The 17,800-nt window shown below is 44.6% G+C and overlaps 1 protein-coding gene across 1 annotated transcript; it reads left to right on the top strand.

Moving 5' to 3' along the window:
• The first annotated feature begins 749 nt into the window (after positions 1-749).
• Positions 750-4,845, top strand: LOC114602894 (trypsin-like). The gene is made up of 4 exons (XM_077932483.1): positions 750-856; positions 1,186-1,439; positions 4,139-4,275; positions 4,693-4,845. Exons 1-4 carry the CDS (start codon positions 750-752, stop codon positions 4,843-4,845), a joined length of 651 nt encoding a protein of 216 aa, XP_077788609.1.
• Positions 4,846-17,800: the final 12,955 nt, after the last annotated feature.

Genomic DNA, 17,800 nt, shown 5'->3' with positions numbered 1-17,800 from the left:
GTGGCAAAACTACGTAACTTGTGCAATTTATTACGTAAATCGTATTGCCATTGTATTATGCACCTATGAGGTGCAATGCAAATGTGGGGTGTGTATAATCAATTAAATAATTGTTTGTGGGCTCAAAGCAACAGCAAAAATGAATATTGGCAATTTCCCCCTCCCACTTCCGTTTTCGTCAGAATCCTCCGACATCCCTATCTGGGGTTGATGGAAGTTGTAGCCCAACAACATATGGAGGGCACCAGCTTGGAGAAGGCTGCCAAAGGCGAAATCCAGAGTGGCCACTTAGATGACCTTAAAAGGGGATTAGACCAATTCGTGGCGTGTTTAGAGACAGACTTTTATCCTGGGGAAAGGAATAGCTATATCTGAACCAAGTGTAGCGAGGGCAGCCTTGTGCTCTAAAACAAGGGCGAGGAGTAATTTTCAGTCTGAGCACCACATTCCTTTCTGGGCAATCATCTGAGGGCCACATGTCAGTGGTGGGTAAGACCCAGGAGCAGCACAGTCATTCAGTGGGGTGAGGCTGCCACCACCTCCACCAGCAGTGGAGAAGTGCTGGAATCAGCACTGATTTTAGAAGAGATCATGGCAATCTCTGGTGAGATCTTGGCCGAAATTGCCCAATATATTGTGGGGTGCTCAAGGCCTCTCGTGTGATATTCTCTAAGATCTCTCCCTGGAATCTCGCCCGAAATTGGCAGCGGTGCCTGTGCTGCTTCTCTGCTAATGGTGGAGGTGGCAGAATGTACAGCGAAGGTGGCAGCAGGAGCAGGCATGGTACTTTGGTGGTGGTGGCGGCAGCAGTGGCAGCAGCAGGGCAGGACTTCCTGTTTCGCCAAGCAGTGCAAGGGTATGTGCTGGCCCTGGTGAGACAAGAGGCAAAAGTGGTCAGAGAAATGGAGTTTTTATATATACTGACACTGAAGACAAAGTGTCCTTCATCCAGGTAAGCCAAAAGCCTTATCAGCATTCAGGACACATTCTAGCCATGCCAAAGCACTCAAGAGGGTACAAAGCAGGGCTGGTGAGGGGGAGTGGCCTGGGAAGATGGGCGTGTCTGGAGAGAGGGTGTGGTCTAGGGAGACTCCCAAGGGCCAAAGAGAGAGACCTGGAGGGCCATACCTGCTCCAATGCCTTTGGGTGCCTCTTTGTCCTTTACACCTGCTTCTTGTATCACAGTTTCTTCTATGTGGCTCTTGGAGAAAACAGCCTGCTGAGCTTTGAAGGGACAGAGCAGCTGAAGATTGGAATCAAGGCAATCCGCCACCCCTTTTACAACAGCTTCAACAAGGATAACGACATCATGTTGGTCAAACTCCTGACCCCCATCAGGTTGACTGACAGCGTCCAGCCACTTGCTTTGCCCAGCAGCTGTGTTGATCCTGGCAGCTACTGTGTCGTCGCTGGATGGGGCACCCCCATTCTGCAGAAAGGTAGTGGGGGTGGGGAGCTGGAAGGAACCTAGGATGTGAACAGGGATGGGGGAGAACTCTGACTCAATTTGCTTTTAAAGGCGGACCTACCTGATTCAGATTTTTTGAAACAGCACACAAACCAAAACACCACCATTTTTCGAAATTTGCAATTCTCTGAATTTTGCAATACGGTTCTTCAGCCAAGTAAATGGGCGCAAAAATGTGTATATTAGGAGAAATGAAAATGAAAATGCAGATATTAGGGGAAATAGCACACAAAAATGCATTGCATAATGGGAGTTTATTTTGTAAAAATGTGTACATTTGGCAAAATTGCATACAAAATGTGCTCATTAGGAAAAAATGTGTACAATCTGGTGGAATGCTCTGTCACAAGAGACTAGGGCCCTGCGGGACCTGACATCTTTCCGCAGGGCCTGCAAGACAGAGTTGTTCCACCAGGCCTTTGGTCAGGGCGCAGCCTGACTCCCTCCTCTGGCAACCTGCACAGAATTTTGCCTAATCGGTTGCCAACAATTTGATTTTAATTAATTTTTATAATGAAATGTTTTTAGAATGTTTTTAGAATTTGACTGTTTGACTATTTGACTGTTGTTAGACGCCCTGAGCCCGGCTTCGGCTGGGGAGGGCGGGATATAAATAAAATTTATTATTATTATTATTATTACTAAAATTGTGGTGGGGTTGAATCCCCATTGCTGATGAAGTGGGAGAAGCCTCTATCACTGCACTTTCTTATCTTCCAAGTTCCACTGATCACCCTTTTCCTGATGCACTATGTGGCAGAATTAACATCCTTCTTATTCATTTTTTATTTGAAAACTTAAGAAGGAACAGAAAAGGAGAAAAAGTCAAATAAAATTAAAGAAGAAAGAGAGATTATTATTATTATTATTATTATTATTATTATTATTATTATTATACAAATAATACTAGACCACGATCAGTTCACATTGTGGACACAGTGAGCATCAGTATAGGTATCTTAAATTAAACATATAATTTAATATAAGCCCTCCAGATGTCCTGATAGGTAGCCACACAACACTGATGCCCAGGGCTTTTTTTTCAGAGGGAACTTGCCGAAACTTGGTTTTGGCACCACTTGGGTGGGTTCTGGAACCTCTCAAGTGAGTTCTGGCACCTCTCAGGTGGGTGCTATTGCGATTATAAGAGAAAGAGGGAGGCGTTCATGGTGAGCTCCGGCACCTCTTTTTCTAGAAAAATAGCATTGCTGGTGCCTGTATGCAATATGGTCACATGCAGCCAGGACAGTGAGGGTGCTCAGACCGTTGTGCAATAGACAGTGGGCATGTATCCTTCCAGGTTTCAAATATAAGTTTATTAGTCACCATAAGGGCTCACGAAAACCCCACTTCTTGTACTACTATTAATCCCCATACTACAGGGATACAGTTTGAAAGTACACGAACACCCGCAAATATCGAGGATTTTGCCAATACTAAATTGATGTGACTAACAACTTCAGACCAAAAGGAATATATATCACTGTGCAAACCCACTCCATATGCATCAAATAGACCAGTGTTTCCCAACCTTGTGCCTCCAGCTGTTTTTGGCCTACAATTCCCATCATCCCTTGCCACTGGTCTTGCTAGTCAGGGATGATGGGAGTTGTAGGCCAAAAACATCTGGAGGCACAAGGTTGGGAAACACTGAAATAGACATTCCCAGCTTTACACCTCCTACATTAAACAGTGCCCTCTTATACTCGAAATATTCATTCTTGCCGCATCAATCTCAATTTTCAGGTCCAAGGAAATATTTCGTACAGATCCTATAGCAATTTCCCATTGTTTAGGCTGTATAATTCCCTGTTCCTCACTTCTCTAAATTCCTCAACTTCTACTTTGCCAAAATCCATTAAGCATCTAAAAACAGCAGTTATTGGTTAGGTTTTCTGTAAGGATTAACATCTTAACACTTCCTAGCTGGCTGAGAAAAAGGGTGCAGGAGTCTGACATTGGGCCCGGAGCAGAAGGTCATGAAAATGGGCAGTAGTGACAGTGACTGAAGGCATTTAGCTTGAGGTCTACAGATATCAGAGAATTCAAATGGAAATGGAAATGGGAGCAGAAATAGCCAATGTTTGCTGAGTCATCCCACATTCAGCCCAAAACTCAATCCAGCAAATAACTACAGCAGTGACACACAATTGATTACTTCCCCCTCACATTTGCATTGTGTTTCCTTTGCATTGAAATGAATGGTGTGGAATACCGTGATAAATACAGGATTAATTATGGATTGTCTCCAATGCTAGTCCTGCTCAGAGGAGACCCACTGAATTTAAGGGATATAATGAAGGACCATTGATTTCAAGGGGTCTACTCTGAGTGAAACTTAGTTGGATTCGCACCTGTGTAGTTTATTCCATGAAATTCTGCTGCAGTGAATACGGAGATGAATAACATTTTTGTTGTTGTTGAAAGCTGCATTGCAGTGGAATGGAAACAGCACTGCATGCAACTAGGCATGGGTTTGGAGTGGAAAATGATGCCTTCTTACACCTAGGAACCCGCCACAAACTCTGTGTGAATCAGCCCCATGAGAAAAGGCAAAAGTGTGTTGGCAGGGGTGGGGAATCCAGCAAATAATTAGAGAGTGAGCTTTTCTTGCAGCATGTTAAATACCTACTTCATCCATTCCTCTCTCCCTTACCCTTGCCCCATTAGAGTACCCACCAGACATCCTCTACTGTGGAAATATCACCACCCTGACTGACCAGGAATGTTTGGCTGTCTATCCTGCTGTCCGCTTGGGCCACATGCTATGTGCCACTGTCAAGATGGGTGGATCTGATTCCTGCCAGGTGAGCATGGCCATTCCTACCACCCTCTCCCAGCCATCAAACACCACTGTCACCCCAATGCCTGTGTCTCCTGATTTATTCCTAGAGTCTTTGATACTTACTTGCACATGGCTGATGACAGGAAGCATGGAGCCTAGGGCTGTTTACACAAAAATACTTTTAAAACACATGGCTTCTGCCAAAGAATCCTGGAAACTGTAGTTCCCCCCTCAAAAACCAACCCTTTCCAGCAATCTTAACAAACTACAGTTCCCAGGATTTCCCAGGATCATGGGTGAGGAGATTAAGATCTGGCCTCCACCCCTGAAATGAGAGGTGAGGTGATCCTTTAGTCCCAGGCTTTATATCCCAGTACTGGCACCTTGAATTGATGGATTTTTTTAACTCCGTAACAGCATTTCTTCGTTGCCTCCGCAGGGAGACCCTGGCTCACCCCTCGTCTGTCGTAACACACTGCAAGGCATCACATCCTGGGGCTTTGAAAAATGCTCTGAGGTAGAAAGCCCCAGCGTCTTTGTCAAGGTCTGCAACTACATTAATTGGCTGCGGGAGACCATGGCTTTGGCTTAACATCTCTGAGGAATGCAACTTAGTATCCCTCCCGTCCTCAGGTTGCAAAATAAAAGGCTCTTGAACGAAGTCTTGGGTATTGTCTCTTTGCCTTTTGTGTCCTTCCAGACGTTGGTTGTACCAGTGGCACCCCTGCTATAAATCAGTGGAGGCTGGTTCATTAGGGGGAGAGGGACACCACATCACTGACCTCAGGTTGCCCTCAGCCAGCTACCATCTGCTTGCCCTTCTACTTACCGTATTTTTCGCTCTATAAGACGCACCAGACCATAAGACACTCCTAGTTTTTGGAGGAGGAAAACAAGAAAAAAAATATTCTGAATCTCAGAAGCGAGAACAGCAAGAGGGATCGCTGCGCAGTGAAAGCAGCAATCCCTCTTGCTGTTCTAGCTTCTGGGATAGCTACACAGCCTGCATTCGCTCCATAAGACGCACACACATTTCCCCTTACTTTTTAGGAGGGAAAAAGTGAGTCTTATAGAGCAAAAAATATGGTACTTCCAGTCCAGGAGGTGGCATTGCCTGTCCTCCTCTTCTTCCTTCTTATTCTCAGCGTTGCCATTGTGGAATTCAGCAGAGAGCAGGATGGGGCAGTGTGTGGAGGTAACAGGATGTCCTGGGAGGTTTGCTGTGTTCCAGGTGCAAAGATTCATGATGTGATGGAGAGGTTGCTGGCTTTGCAGTTTTGCAGCTAAAATGAATTTACGTGCTCTCTGTCTATTGTGTAAAAAAATCAATTTTTAAAAACAACAGTCTTGTTCTCAGTTGGGAAAGTACACAGAAATTGCACAGAAAGGTGTGTGTTGAATGAATGATGAACAGGAAGGTGTATAATCATCTTGAAAACAAATCAGGATGAATGCCCATTCTTGTATAATCTCCCCTACAAAGAAATGCTGAATAAAAGCATAAAATACCGTATTTTTCGCTCTATAAGACGCACTTTTCCCCTCCTAAAAAGTAAGGGGAAATGTGTGTCTTATGGAGCGAATGCAGGTGGGAGGCTCTGCTCAGTGCTCCCTTTAAAGAGCCGTGTGGAGTGTGTGTGTGGCTCTTCGGGGCTTTTCCCCGAGGAGGAGGAAGGGGGAAAGCCCCCAAGAGCCGCACACACACTCCGCACGATCTTTAAAGGGCACGTGGCTCTTGGGGGAGCCTTAGCCGTGCACAGCCTCTCCCCTTGCCTGGGAGAGGCTGCGCGCCACTATCCCATAAGCCAAGACAGGCAGCAGGATCACTGTGCTGCGGTCCCGCTGGCTGTCCTGGCTTCTTGCTTGGCCGCGCGCAGCCTCTCCCGGGCAAGGGGAGCCTTCATCCCCTGCCCGGGACAGCCTGCACGCGGCTATTCCATAAGCCAGGACAGCCAGCGGGACCGCAGCACAGTGATCCTGCTGCCTCTCCTGGCTTCTGGGATTCAGAATATTTTTTTCCTTGTTTTCCTCTTCCAAAAACTAGGTGCGTCTTATGGTCTGGTGCATCTTATAGAGCGAAAAATACGGTAATCTAAGCTGTGTGCAGTGCCGGATTTACGTATAAGCTAAACAAGCTATAGCTTAGGGCCCCACTTTCTTGCCCCCCCCCAAAAAAAAAATGTAAGGGGGGAAAAACCTGGATGTTCATTTCCAAAATATAAGATAAAAAACAAATAAAATAAAACCTACATACAGCAACAGTGTTTTGTGTTGTGTAGGCTCCTATGAGGTAAGTAACGGGGCCTACCTGCTAGCTTGCTCTCTAAAATATCACTGGTTTGCTCCTTTCTATATATAGGGTGCCTACATTCTGCATGGACTGGTTTCATGGCAACATGTGCAAATGCTTTAGATACTTATTAGGTCCATAAATTACCATATAGCATATATTCAACACATTAAACAGCGACCATTTGTTGTTGACAAAGGACAACTGGACCTATAAAGGGCCCCATTCCTTTCAGTAGCTTAGGGCCTCATCAAACCTAAATCCAGCCCTGGCTGGGTGTAAACTTTGTGCAAGCAAATCAGGAAGAATATTCAATAAACAGCTCTTCTGGAAGAGCCTTGGGTGGTGAGTGGCAGTAGTGCCACCTATGGCTGGCTCCAATCTCACCCACTGCCAATATGCAGCCCCTGACCCTTGAGGGAATCCAGCCCTGGGCTGGAAAAAACACACACTTCGCCACCCTTGCCCTACTGTGAAGGAAATATTGTTAATGTTGCAGAAGCTTGTCTGTCATCGCTGACTTCATTGTGGAATCTCTGGCAAAGAAACAGCAAAGTTCCCAGGACACTGTTTTGAAAGCCAGCTTTTGAATAACACTAGGGTTGTCGTGTTTCCCAGCAGCACAACCCTGAAGAAATTTAGGATGTGACTTTTTGAATGACTTCATTTACAAGGGGAAAGCATCATCTACCATACAGTCCTCTGTCAAGCTGTTGTTGAAACACAGAAGTCAAGGTTAGACAAAAAGAAGAGTGGCAACTTTAAATGGCATACAGGGACAGGAGGGAATTTTATTCTGTTCGCACTTATAGGCGAACATATTTAATTCACACTTTCCGAAACAATACACGAGCCCAAACACAGCCATCCTCTGAAATTTGTAATTCTCTGAATTTTGCAAGCCAAGTTACGTGCACAAGAATGCCTATTGTAAGGTAAAGTGTGCATATAAATGCCTATATTAGTGCAATTAACATACAACATGCATTGTGTTAAGGGGAAAAAAACCTTTGCAAAAATGCATATACTGAGCAAAATTGCATTAAGCTGTGTATATTAGGAGAGAAAAGTACCAAAAGGCTGATGGATTTCCCTGAGAACTTTTTTTAAAAAATGCAAACGGATATGGCAATGAGTGGGACGCGGGTGATGCTTTGGGTTAAATCACAGAGCCTAGGACTTGCCGATCAGAAGGTTGGCGGTTCGAATCCCCACGATGGGGTGAGCTCCCGTTGTTCGGTCCCAGCTCCTGCCAACCTAGCAGTTCGAAAGCATGTCAAAGTGCAAGTAGATAAATAGGTACCGCTCTGGCAGGAAGGTAAACAGCGTTTCCGTGCGCTGCTCTGGTTCACCAGAAACGGCTTAGTCATGCTGGCCACATGACCCAGAAGCTGTACGCCGGCTCCCTCGGCCAATAAAGCGAGATGAGCGCTGCAACCCCAGAGTCGGCCACGACTGGACCTAAAGGTCAGAGGTCCCTTTACCTTTACCTTTTTATGGCAATGAGGAGAATCGAACCTAAGTGAGAAACTGTGAGTAACCAAAATTGACCTAGTCACCCATCCTAGTGGCACAGATTGTAACTGGAAAAAACTTGCCTGATGCAGATTGCATAGTGTGTGTGGTTTTGTTTGGAAGCTGCTTCTCGCCTCTATACATATATCAGGGGAGAAAGGATACATTTCGTAATGTTTGCACTCAGTCAAGTGATAGGAGGGAGCAGGTTTGGAAGCATGAACACAAACCAGGAGGCATTTAAACCAGCTAAATTTGAGGACGCGATCCAGCTGCCTGAGTCTCGGAGCAAAGGGATGCCAAGCCAAGGTGGAATCTTAATGATAGCTTTGGCACAGCGTCTGGCTTCCATCTTTCAAAGGTGCTTTAGTAAGAATGAGAGGATGTTCCAGCACAGGAAGTGTGGATTTGCTGAGTGAGCAGTTGTCGCCGGGTTGGCATAATTATTGCCTTGTTGACGCAGAGGCAGCACTGGAATTGCACACCCACCAGCAGAACAGAGGCGTTGCTTGCTGTGTTGCAGGCATTATAATTAACTCAGCTAATGCACACTAGGGTATTACTGAGGGGCACAGATACTTAATAGGATGCTTATCCCCATTGGACAATGCTCTTCATAGTCAGCTTTCCTAGCCCGCCCCAAACAGGAAAGGTCCAGCCTCGTGAAGAACTGCAGGTGAGGAATGGTCTCGCAGCTCATCATTGACCAATTATTTTGCAGCTCCATTCATTTAACCACCTGTCGAGACTTGCCAAGAACAACAGCCCTTGCCTGGAAGATTCCCTCTGCTCCTTGTTGCCATACACTTGGCCTGGGAGCTGCACATTTTCAGTGTCTCTAGTGACGTGATTGCCTTTTCCATTAGTTGGAGGGATGGGGGACCTCAGGCTCAGGGGTCAAATGTTGCCCTCCAGGCCTTTCTCTTTGGACCTTGGAACTCCCTGTCACCAGGCAACATCCCTCACTGGCCCTACTTCGCACCCCAAGCTTTCTGCTTGGCCCAAATGTGTCCTTGAAGGTTCATCACACCTCTTGCTTGCCTGGATGGAGGGTGGAGAGAGAGGTGTGAGTGCAGAAGCTAGTCTGCTGTCTAAGGGTAAAATTTGCATTCATTGCTCCGCCTGCTTTTGCCTCTAGTCCTGCCCACCACTTGCATGTGGCCCTCAGAAGGTTGCCCAAAAGGGAATGTGGCCCTTGGGGAGAAAAGGGCTCCCCACCCCTATCTTAGCAACCGCAGCTTGGGTGGCAACATATGCATCACCACAGAAAAGGAAATACATCACCAGAAATGAAGACACATACGCGCTAATTAATTTTTTTTGCATATGCTTATGTAAATGTAGCGATGAAAATGTAGACAGAATTACTACAATTTAGATGGAAATGCAAGACATCTCACAGTGGTTGAGAAAACTATGAGCGAGTGACCTGTGTGCCTGCTTCGTTTGTTTCTCATGTGCAAACTCTTGACAGGCAACTCCAAGGCCCTTCCTGCTCTCCCTTCTTTAGGGTTTCTTCTTCTTCTTAAAAAAGAGAGGATTATTTCGAAACCAGTCGTGTCCTATGAAAGCCTTTCAAAGCAGAGGACTGTAACGTAAGACACTTGGCCACCTCACACCTGCCCTGAGTCCTTTACTCCAGGTGGCTAGGTCTCTAAGCGGCCATTTTAAATTTCCCACAATGCTCCTAAGGGACATTAAGGGAAATATAAAATGGCAACCCGCAGCCACCTCACTGACACAGAAGGGGGCCTGTCAGAGAGTGGTTTCCTGAGGCAGCTGTCGCAGCTGGTAGATCACAGAGGCCTGTTGCAAGAAGAGAATAACATCACATACTCCGCAACATGTTGAGTCCCAGAACCAGGACACAAGTCTTCTCACATAACCCGTGTGAGATCATGGAGCCCCAAATACATGCTTTTGGGGGGCTGTGCCCTCATGACACCCCAAAACATGTGTTTTGGAGTGCTGCACAGCCCTCAAAAAATTTTTTTTCCAGGGTGAGATCTCATGTGATGGCCTTGGTGCTCTTGTGGGGGGAAACGGGTTGTTCTGGTTTTTCCAGGACAATTTCGAATTATGCTGTCAATTTAAAGAAGCAGGAGGGACAGAGTTGCAAAACTCACCCTTCAGCCTTGATACCCAATGGCCATTTTATTTTGGCCGGCTTTTCTTGCATGTGGCAGGTGTTTTTACACCTGGTTCATTCTTTCACATTGTGGTTCAAACTGCAATTTTAAATGTTGCAAGCAGCCGCAAGTGGTGCTTTCGCAGCCAAAGGGCGGGATTTAAATGTTTGCATAAATAAATAAGATTAAAAGCCTACATCCTTTTTTTGCTGTGACACCTGATCAAATAGTTTCATTTTGCTCTCCTCATGTTCACACACCCAGGACTACATCACCAGCTCCCGAATTATCAGATGGCTTCATTGTTATGCATGATGAGGATCAAGGGGAATCCATTCTGTTAGGAAAATGAACGCGTAAGGCAGGTGTGGGGAATATTTGGCCCTTCAGGTGTTGCCAGACTAAAACTCCCATCAGCCCCAGGAAGCATGCACAATGGCCAGGCATGATGGGAGCTATAGCCCAGCAAAATCTAAAGGGCCAACAGTTCCCTACTCTGGTGTAAGGGATGTGTTATTCTACACAGAACTGTTGAATTGATCAGAGACAGCAACCTTGTGGTTAAGCAATGGCTAATGCATGAACATCTGGACAGATTGTGTTTTATCTTGTATTTTATTCTGTGAACCGCCCTGACATCTCTTGATGAAGGGCGGCATATAAATTTAATAAATAAAAATAAAATAAATTCCAGAGAACAGCTGGAAGGCAGCACTACGCAATTCTCTTATGGCCCCACCCTACCGCAAAATGTGTACACAATTTACAGAATGGTTAGATGTCGATTTGGGACACATGGGCGTCCAAGTGGAGACCCCCCACCAGGATTCTATGTCTGTCTGTCTGTCTGTCTGTCTGTCTGTCTGTCTGTCTGCCTGCCTGCCTGTCTGTCTTTCTCTCCTCTACACCTCTGCCTTTATTTATTTAAAGACTTAGGGTTGTAGCTAATGATAGTCCAACTCAGCATAGGCCCATTGAAATTTATGGGCATGACACAGTTAGCCCCATTAATTGCAATGGATCTACTCTCAGTAGAATTCCGCTGCATACAGCCCTTTCTGAAGATAGATAGATATAGAGATAGATAGATGATAGATAGATACAGTGGTGCCCCGCAAGACGAATGCCTCGCAAGGTGAAAAATTCGCTAGATGAAAGGGTTTTCCGTTTTTTGAGTCGTTCCGCAAGACGAATTTCCCTATGGGCTTGCTTCGCAAGACGAAACGTCTTGCGAGTTCTTGCGAGTTTGTTTTCTTTTTCTTAAAGCCGCTAAGCTGTTAATAGCCGCTAAGCCGCTAAGCCACTAAGCCGTTAATAGCTGCTAAGCCGCTAAGCCGCTAATAGCCGCTAAGCCGCTAATAGCCGTGCTTCGCAAGACGAAAAAACGCAAGACGAAGAGACTCGCGGAACGGATTAATTTCGTCTTGCGAGGCACCACTGTAGATAGATGATAGATAGATAGATAGATGATAGATAGATGATAGATAGATAGATAGATAGATAGATAGATAGATAGATAGATAGATGATAGATAGATAGATAGATAGATGATAGGTAGATAGATAGATAGATAGATAGATAGATAGATAGATAGATGATAGATAGATGATAGATAGATAGATGATAGATGATAGATAGATAGATAGATAGATAGATAGATAGATAGATAGATAGATAGATAGATGATAGACAGACAAGCAGACCACGGATAGCAAAAATGAAATAAATATCTAACAATTTAGAGGTTGTATTCGGCTATGTCCAAATCAGAGTAGACCAGTTAAAAGTAACAAACCTAAGTTAGCTATGCCCACTAACTTCAGTGGGTCTACTCTGAGTAGCACTAGCGCTGAAGACCACCCCTCCAAAAAAACCACAGATCTTAAAAGAAGGGGTAGCCAATGTGATGCCATTCCAGATATTGTTGGACTACAGTTCCCATCATTCCTGCCCATTGCCCCTACTGCTTGAGGCTGGTGGGAGTTGTAGTTCAACAGCGCCTGGAGGGCACCCCCATCAGCTACCCCTGCCTTAGAACCACAAACCAGATGCATCGCTGCTCCAAAGCAGTTGGCATCATCACATAAGCAATTTTATTTGTGTTTCTACTGAAATGAGGCTGCATTTTAATGTTGTATTTTAATCTTGTTTTTAAGTTGTATTTAATCAATTTGTTTTTATACTTGGTGTTAGCCGCCCTGAGCCCGGTCTTGGCTGGGGAGGGCGGGGTATAAATAAAATTATTTCTTATTATTATTAGCCGTGTCAGAGCAATGCAACCGCATCATTTCCTGGAAGTACCTGTGAGTAGGTGCGTGGGGAGAAAGGACATGAGAGCAGCCAAGGAACACTCCCAGGTTGGCTTTCCCCTCACTGGGTAGTGATGAAGATGCCAAGAATAAGAGCTTTCTTCCACCACCACAGCTGCATCTCTTTTCCATCCTGCCTTCACAGTGTGTGCTGTTTGTCTGGGTGTACGTAAATGGTGGGGGAAGGATGTAGGACTGCGGTGGCGGCGGTGGCGGCAGCTGAGCCAGACTACAGCTCCATAGATTTCTGAGCGTAGGTGGATTGCCAATAGAGTTTGCAAGTCTAGACATCACTTTTGGCCCGGCATGCTTCTTTTGACATCCCTGGTATCACCTGTGAGCATTGAGCAGTGTATCTTCCAGCAGTGGTGGGGATGCTCAGTTTCTTACTCCCTCGCTCTCTGCTTGTGTGTCATGTGCAAAAACATCATGATGTTCTTACTAGGGGCTGATGCCACTGCTCAATCCACTCACTATATCCATCTTGTGTGCTTCTCAGAATCACTTGGTGGGCCTCAAAACGGAATTAATTCTGGATCACGTTTTCCCCCTTTATCAGATGGACTAGTTGAGTTCACATTAAGTTCAAGGTTCAATTCTGGTTCGCCCAAATGTTCCTCAGCAATCAATCAATCAATCAATCAATCAATAACTTGGGATGCTGCAAGCTGTTGTGCTAAAGTATAAAATAAGAAGAGCAATAAACCTTAAAAAAAAAAAAGCCACAGTAGGATATAAATTGCTTAATTTCTTCTCCCCAACTAATATGATCTTTAAGTTTAAAGGCCTAGGAGTAAGCCCAAAGAGTAAAATAACCTGTAAGAAAATGAACTTGGAAGAGGAACTAGAAACTGTTCAGAGTTCTACCCCAAAATGAACATAATTCACATTCCATTCACCCAGGAATTCTGGGAAGGACTTTCTGGTGCAGTTCAGAGGTTTCCTGTGATCATTCAGGCGTCCCTGGCAGTAATTGCTCCATTGCCAGAACACTCCGTCCTGCCTGCATACTTGCAATTGCTACTTTCCATATTCATGCTTCCCATTTTCCTGACATCTGTCGCCATCGTCAACACCTGTCACAACCACACCCAGAAATTATGTACTTTGCCCACACCCTCCCGGCCAAGTGTTTGCATTATTATCTCTGTACCTGCTCATGTGGCAACAGGGCCTTGAGGCTGGCAACAGTTAGAGACATCTACATCTTTCCTGCATTGTGAGAATTCTTGGACAAAACAGACAGGCGGATCCCCTATCCCTGACTGACCTTAGTCAACCTTGATGCTCTGCCCATTGTGCTGGTTGCCTTCCATGCCCCCATCCCCGTCTTTATCTTCCTAAAATCCTTCCTTAGATGCACTTAACAGATCATCTGATGAAACAAGTATCTTTAAGATAAGTTTGCAACAGCAGCACACTTCCTGCTCCCGTTTGATTCTTTCTCTAGCCTCCTCAACCGGTCGGAGGCGGGTGATGAAGATAATCCCATCCGCAAAAGACAAAACAAAAAACTTTTGCTGTATTCTCAATATCGACGTCGGAGGATTCCAAAGAAAATGGAAATTGATAGTGTCTGCTTATTCGTTCCACATCCTGAAGGGGAATCAATCCAGAAAATACTATCCATATTCACTGCTGTTGTGGTTTTCAGTCTACTAAACATTGTTGTTGTTTAGACATTTAGTTCGACTCTTTGTGACCCCATGGACCAGCGCACGCCAGGCACGCCTGTCTTCCACTGCCTCCTGCAGTTTGGTCAAACTCATGTTCGTAGCTTCGAGAACACTGTCCAACCATCTCGTCCTCTGTCGTCCCCTTCTCCTTGTGCCCTCAATCTTTCCCAACATCAGGGTCTTTTCCAGGGAGTCAATACAACAAGCCAATAGGGGTCACGAAGAGTCGGACACAACTAAATGACTAAACAACAACAACATTTCCTTCGTGGTGAGAGAGGTTGGGGGTGGCCTAGGGTTTGGTTGGTTGTCTTTGGTTGGCTGTAGTGAGATTTGTTGTGTGTGTGTGTTGTGCGTGCTTTTGGATCAGGTTAGCCAGATTGATTGGTATGCTGTTGGCGGATTCTTTTTATTGTCTTGTTGGGCTGTGTATGTGATAAAGGGGAACCATACTGGAGTGAAGGCATCTTCTTCTATTTCAGTTTCAGTTTACTGGTTAGTTTTTCTAATAAGGCTGTTTTCCATACTATTTGATACCATTGGTCCATGTTTATTCCTGACAGGTCTCTCCAGGGTCTGGCTATGATGCTTCTGGCTGCTGAGAGTAGGTGGCTTATGAGCTCTTTATGATGTGAATGGGCATTATTATCTTGGAAGATATTTAGTAGCGCCAGTTCTGGGGTGACTTCTAATACTTGCTTAGTTATTTTGCATATTTCTTGTATGATTGATGTCCAGAAGAGTTGGATTTGGGGACATTACCACCACATGTGAAGGTATGTGCCTGTGGAGGTGCATCCTCTCCAGGAATTTGGTGAGTTTCTTACTATTCCATCTTCATCTGCACCAAGGAACAGCCCAAAGAAACACCCCAATTAAGGCTGCTTCTCCATTCACAGAGATTCCCTGGAACACCTCAGCTGGGATTTCGAAGTATCAGTCTGGCCCCTGGGTGTGTTTCTGTAACCTATAACCCAGTCCCTCCCCTCGATTGCAACCATAGTTATTATCTGCACTGTTGTGCTATTACTGAAATAGTCACAGCAGTGACTAGCAACATGATTTCCGGTTGGCCGGAAGGGCACCACACAAGCCATGTTAAATGGCACAGCATATACTGTATTGAATATTGGTCCACGATGGGATGGACCAGTAAAATTGTAAATCAGTGCACCTACTAGGGAGGAAAGACAAATTAAATTCAGCTTGCATGTAAAGGCAAACTTACCACATGCACACTTTTAAAAATTCTTTATTAAACTTTCTGGAAGATACAAATTAAAAATGAAATGAACAAAACAGGTGCAACGGGTGAGTTATTACCACAACAGGCTTAAGATTGACCAATGACTATATATACTGATAATCTCGATACTTTCTTTCTTCTTCATATTTTCTTTACAGGATTTTTGTTTGCAGAGTTTTGGGGTGAAGAAATAACTCAAAAGCTCCGCATTTTCTTTATCTTTTGCCCCTTGGTTATTTTCTGTGTCAATTTCTCTAAAAGAGCACATTGTCATGCTTTTTGATACCTCTGGTTTATGTTCTCCAGTGACTTCCACTTCTGAGTTACCACTGCTTGTGCAGCCAAAAACTCAACAGCTCTTTATGATCCAGATCTAAATTTCTATCCAAAAGCATATTTAACAGAACCAAAGTCATTTGAACAGTAATCTCACTGATCTCCTGGCATAACCAGCTTCCAAAATTAATACAAATGCTTTGTTACTTTCTGTAACAACATGCAAACCGGATCACATCCATCCTTTGAAATTTGCAGTTTTCTGAATTTTGCAGTGCAGTTCTTCAGCTGAATAGAAGGCACAAAAATTCATATATTGGGACATAAAAAATTAGTGAAAATAACATACAAATGTGCATTACATTAGGGGAACTTGCTTTGCAGAGATGTGCTTATTAGGGGGAATTTGCTCTAAAATGAAATTGCAAACTGATGTGGAAATGTGGATAATTGAATTTAAGATTTGAAAAATGACAAATAGAGAGAAACTGAAATTGATATATTTGTCCACCCCTAAAATCTATATAGGATATCATTCTAGAGGAGGGCTTGAGAACCCATGACTTCCCAAATATTGCTAGACTCCAACTCCTGTTAGTGTAGCCAATGGTCAGGGATGATGAGAGTTGCAGTCCACCAACACCTTGAAAGCCACAGGTTCCCTCCCCTGATATGGATGATAAATCAATAATAAAAATAAATTAATATCATGAACAGTAAAAATCCACAAAGCCTGGATAAAAATGAGTTTTCAGAAACTATCTAAGGATAGGGAGTGAGGGCTTGGCAAAGCTCCCCAGGGAGGGAAATCTACAACAGCAGTACCACCACTGAAAAGGCCCTGTCCCTATCCCTAATCCAGAAAGCAGGGTCTCAGATGCTGATCATGGCTTGGGTATGTTCGAGGCTAGCTCACCCATTGGGCAAAGTGAGGCAACCACCTCAGGTGGCAGGATCCATTGGGAACACAGATCCTGATGTAGATCTTTATTCACCCCTGGGTTCCTGATGTAGGTCCTCACTTTCCACTTCTTCTCTCACAGGGAGGGGCCGCCATTTTATGGTTTGCCTCACGGGCCAGCATGTATTGTGCTGGGTATGTTCATCTAGTCCGTGGTTCCCAACGTAGGGCACACATCCCACAGGGGGGCAATTTGATTTTTAAGGGGGGCAATTTGAGAATGAGTTATTAACAGTGAATGGCCTTTTAGGCTTCCTCCACATGAACAGGAGTTCACTTTTTTAATAATAAGAATTATATGTCATGGGGGGCGCGTCAGGATTTTAGAGATGCTTAGGTGAGGCATGGCCAAAAAAGGTTGGGAACCACTTATCTAGATAGTGACTGGAACAATTGGTATTCATGATTTGCACAACGGTCATAATAATTTTCATAAAAGACAATTTTCTAATTAATGGTAAGTCATCAAGAGGGATTAGATTGATGTACCAGGAAAAGGGATGAGATAAACCTATAATCCTCAACCTTTCCTGACCTGGGAACCACCTTGAACTCAAACATGCATTGGCCCATTTCTTGATTTTTTTAAAAAAAACATATATTCATCTGGTAGTTGTGCATTGTAGCAATCACCTTAAGTCATGACCCATTAGTGGGTCCTAACCCACCATCTAAAGACCAGTGTGCTCAACCACATACTTGCTGTCACAGAACTGTTGATTCCTCATTATTAGAGACTACTGCCTCCTTTACCATATTGCATAAGAGAGGGTTCTCCCTCTTCACACATACAAACATATGCTGGCTGCACTATAACTGTCTCAAGGTGGTTATCACAGGGATTGTTCCTACATGAGCAATACGGTTTGATTATCAATCCTGGCTTGGCTGTCCTAACCACATTTCTCTAAGGTATTTTGAATGACGCTGCTCACCAAAGACAGCCACCAGCATTTTCTTCTCCATCTCTCATCCTGGCATGGATGTGTCAGCAGCTCCTGATTTTGCCCAGGGTTGTTGACTCAGCTCATCGCAACTTCCATTTCACCACTCAGCTGCTTCAGTTTCAAGGGCTTCTCATTAGACACTTACGAAAGAAGACCTTGGGACCATCCAATGAAACTGGCTGGCAAAAGACTCAGGAT

The sequence above is a fragment of the Podarcis muralis genome, chromosome 7 (genome assembly GCF_964188315.1).
Source record: "Podarcis muralis chromosome 7, rPodMur119.hap1.1, whole genome shotgun sequence".
Classification (NCBI taxonomy): Eukaryota; Metazoa; Chordata; class Lepidosauria; order Squamata; family Lacertidae; genus Podarcis; species Podarcis muralis.
Note: the sequence above shows the minus strand (reverse complement) of the source record. Positions and strands in the feature narration are given on the sequence as shown.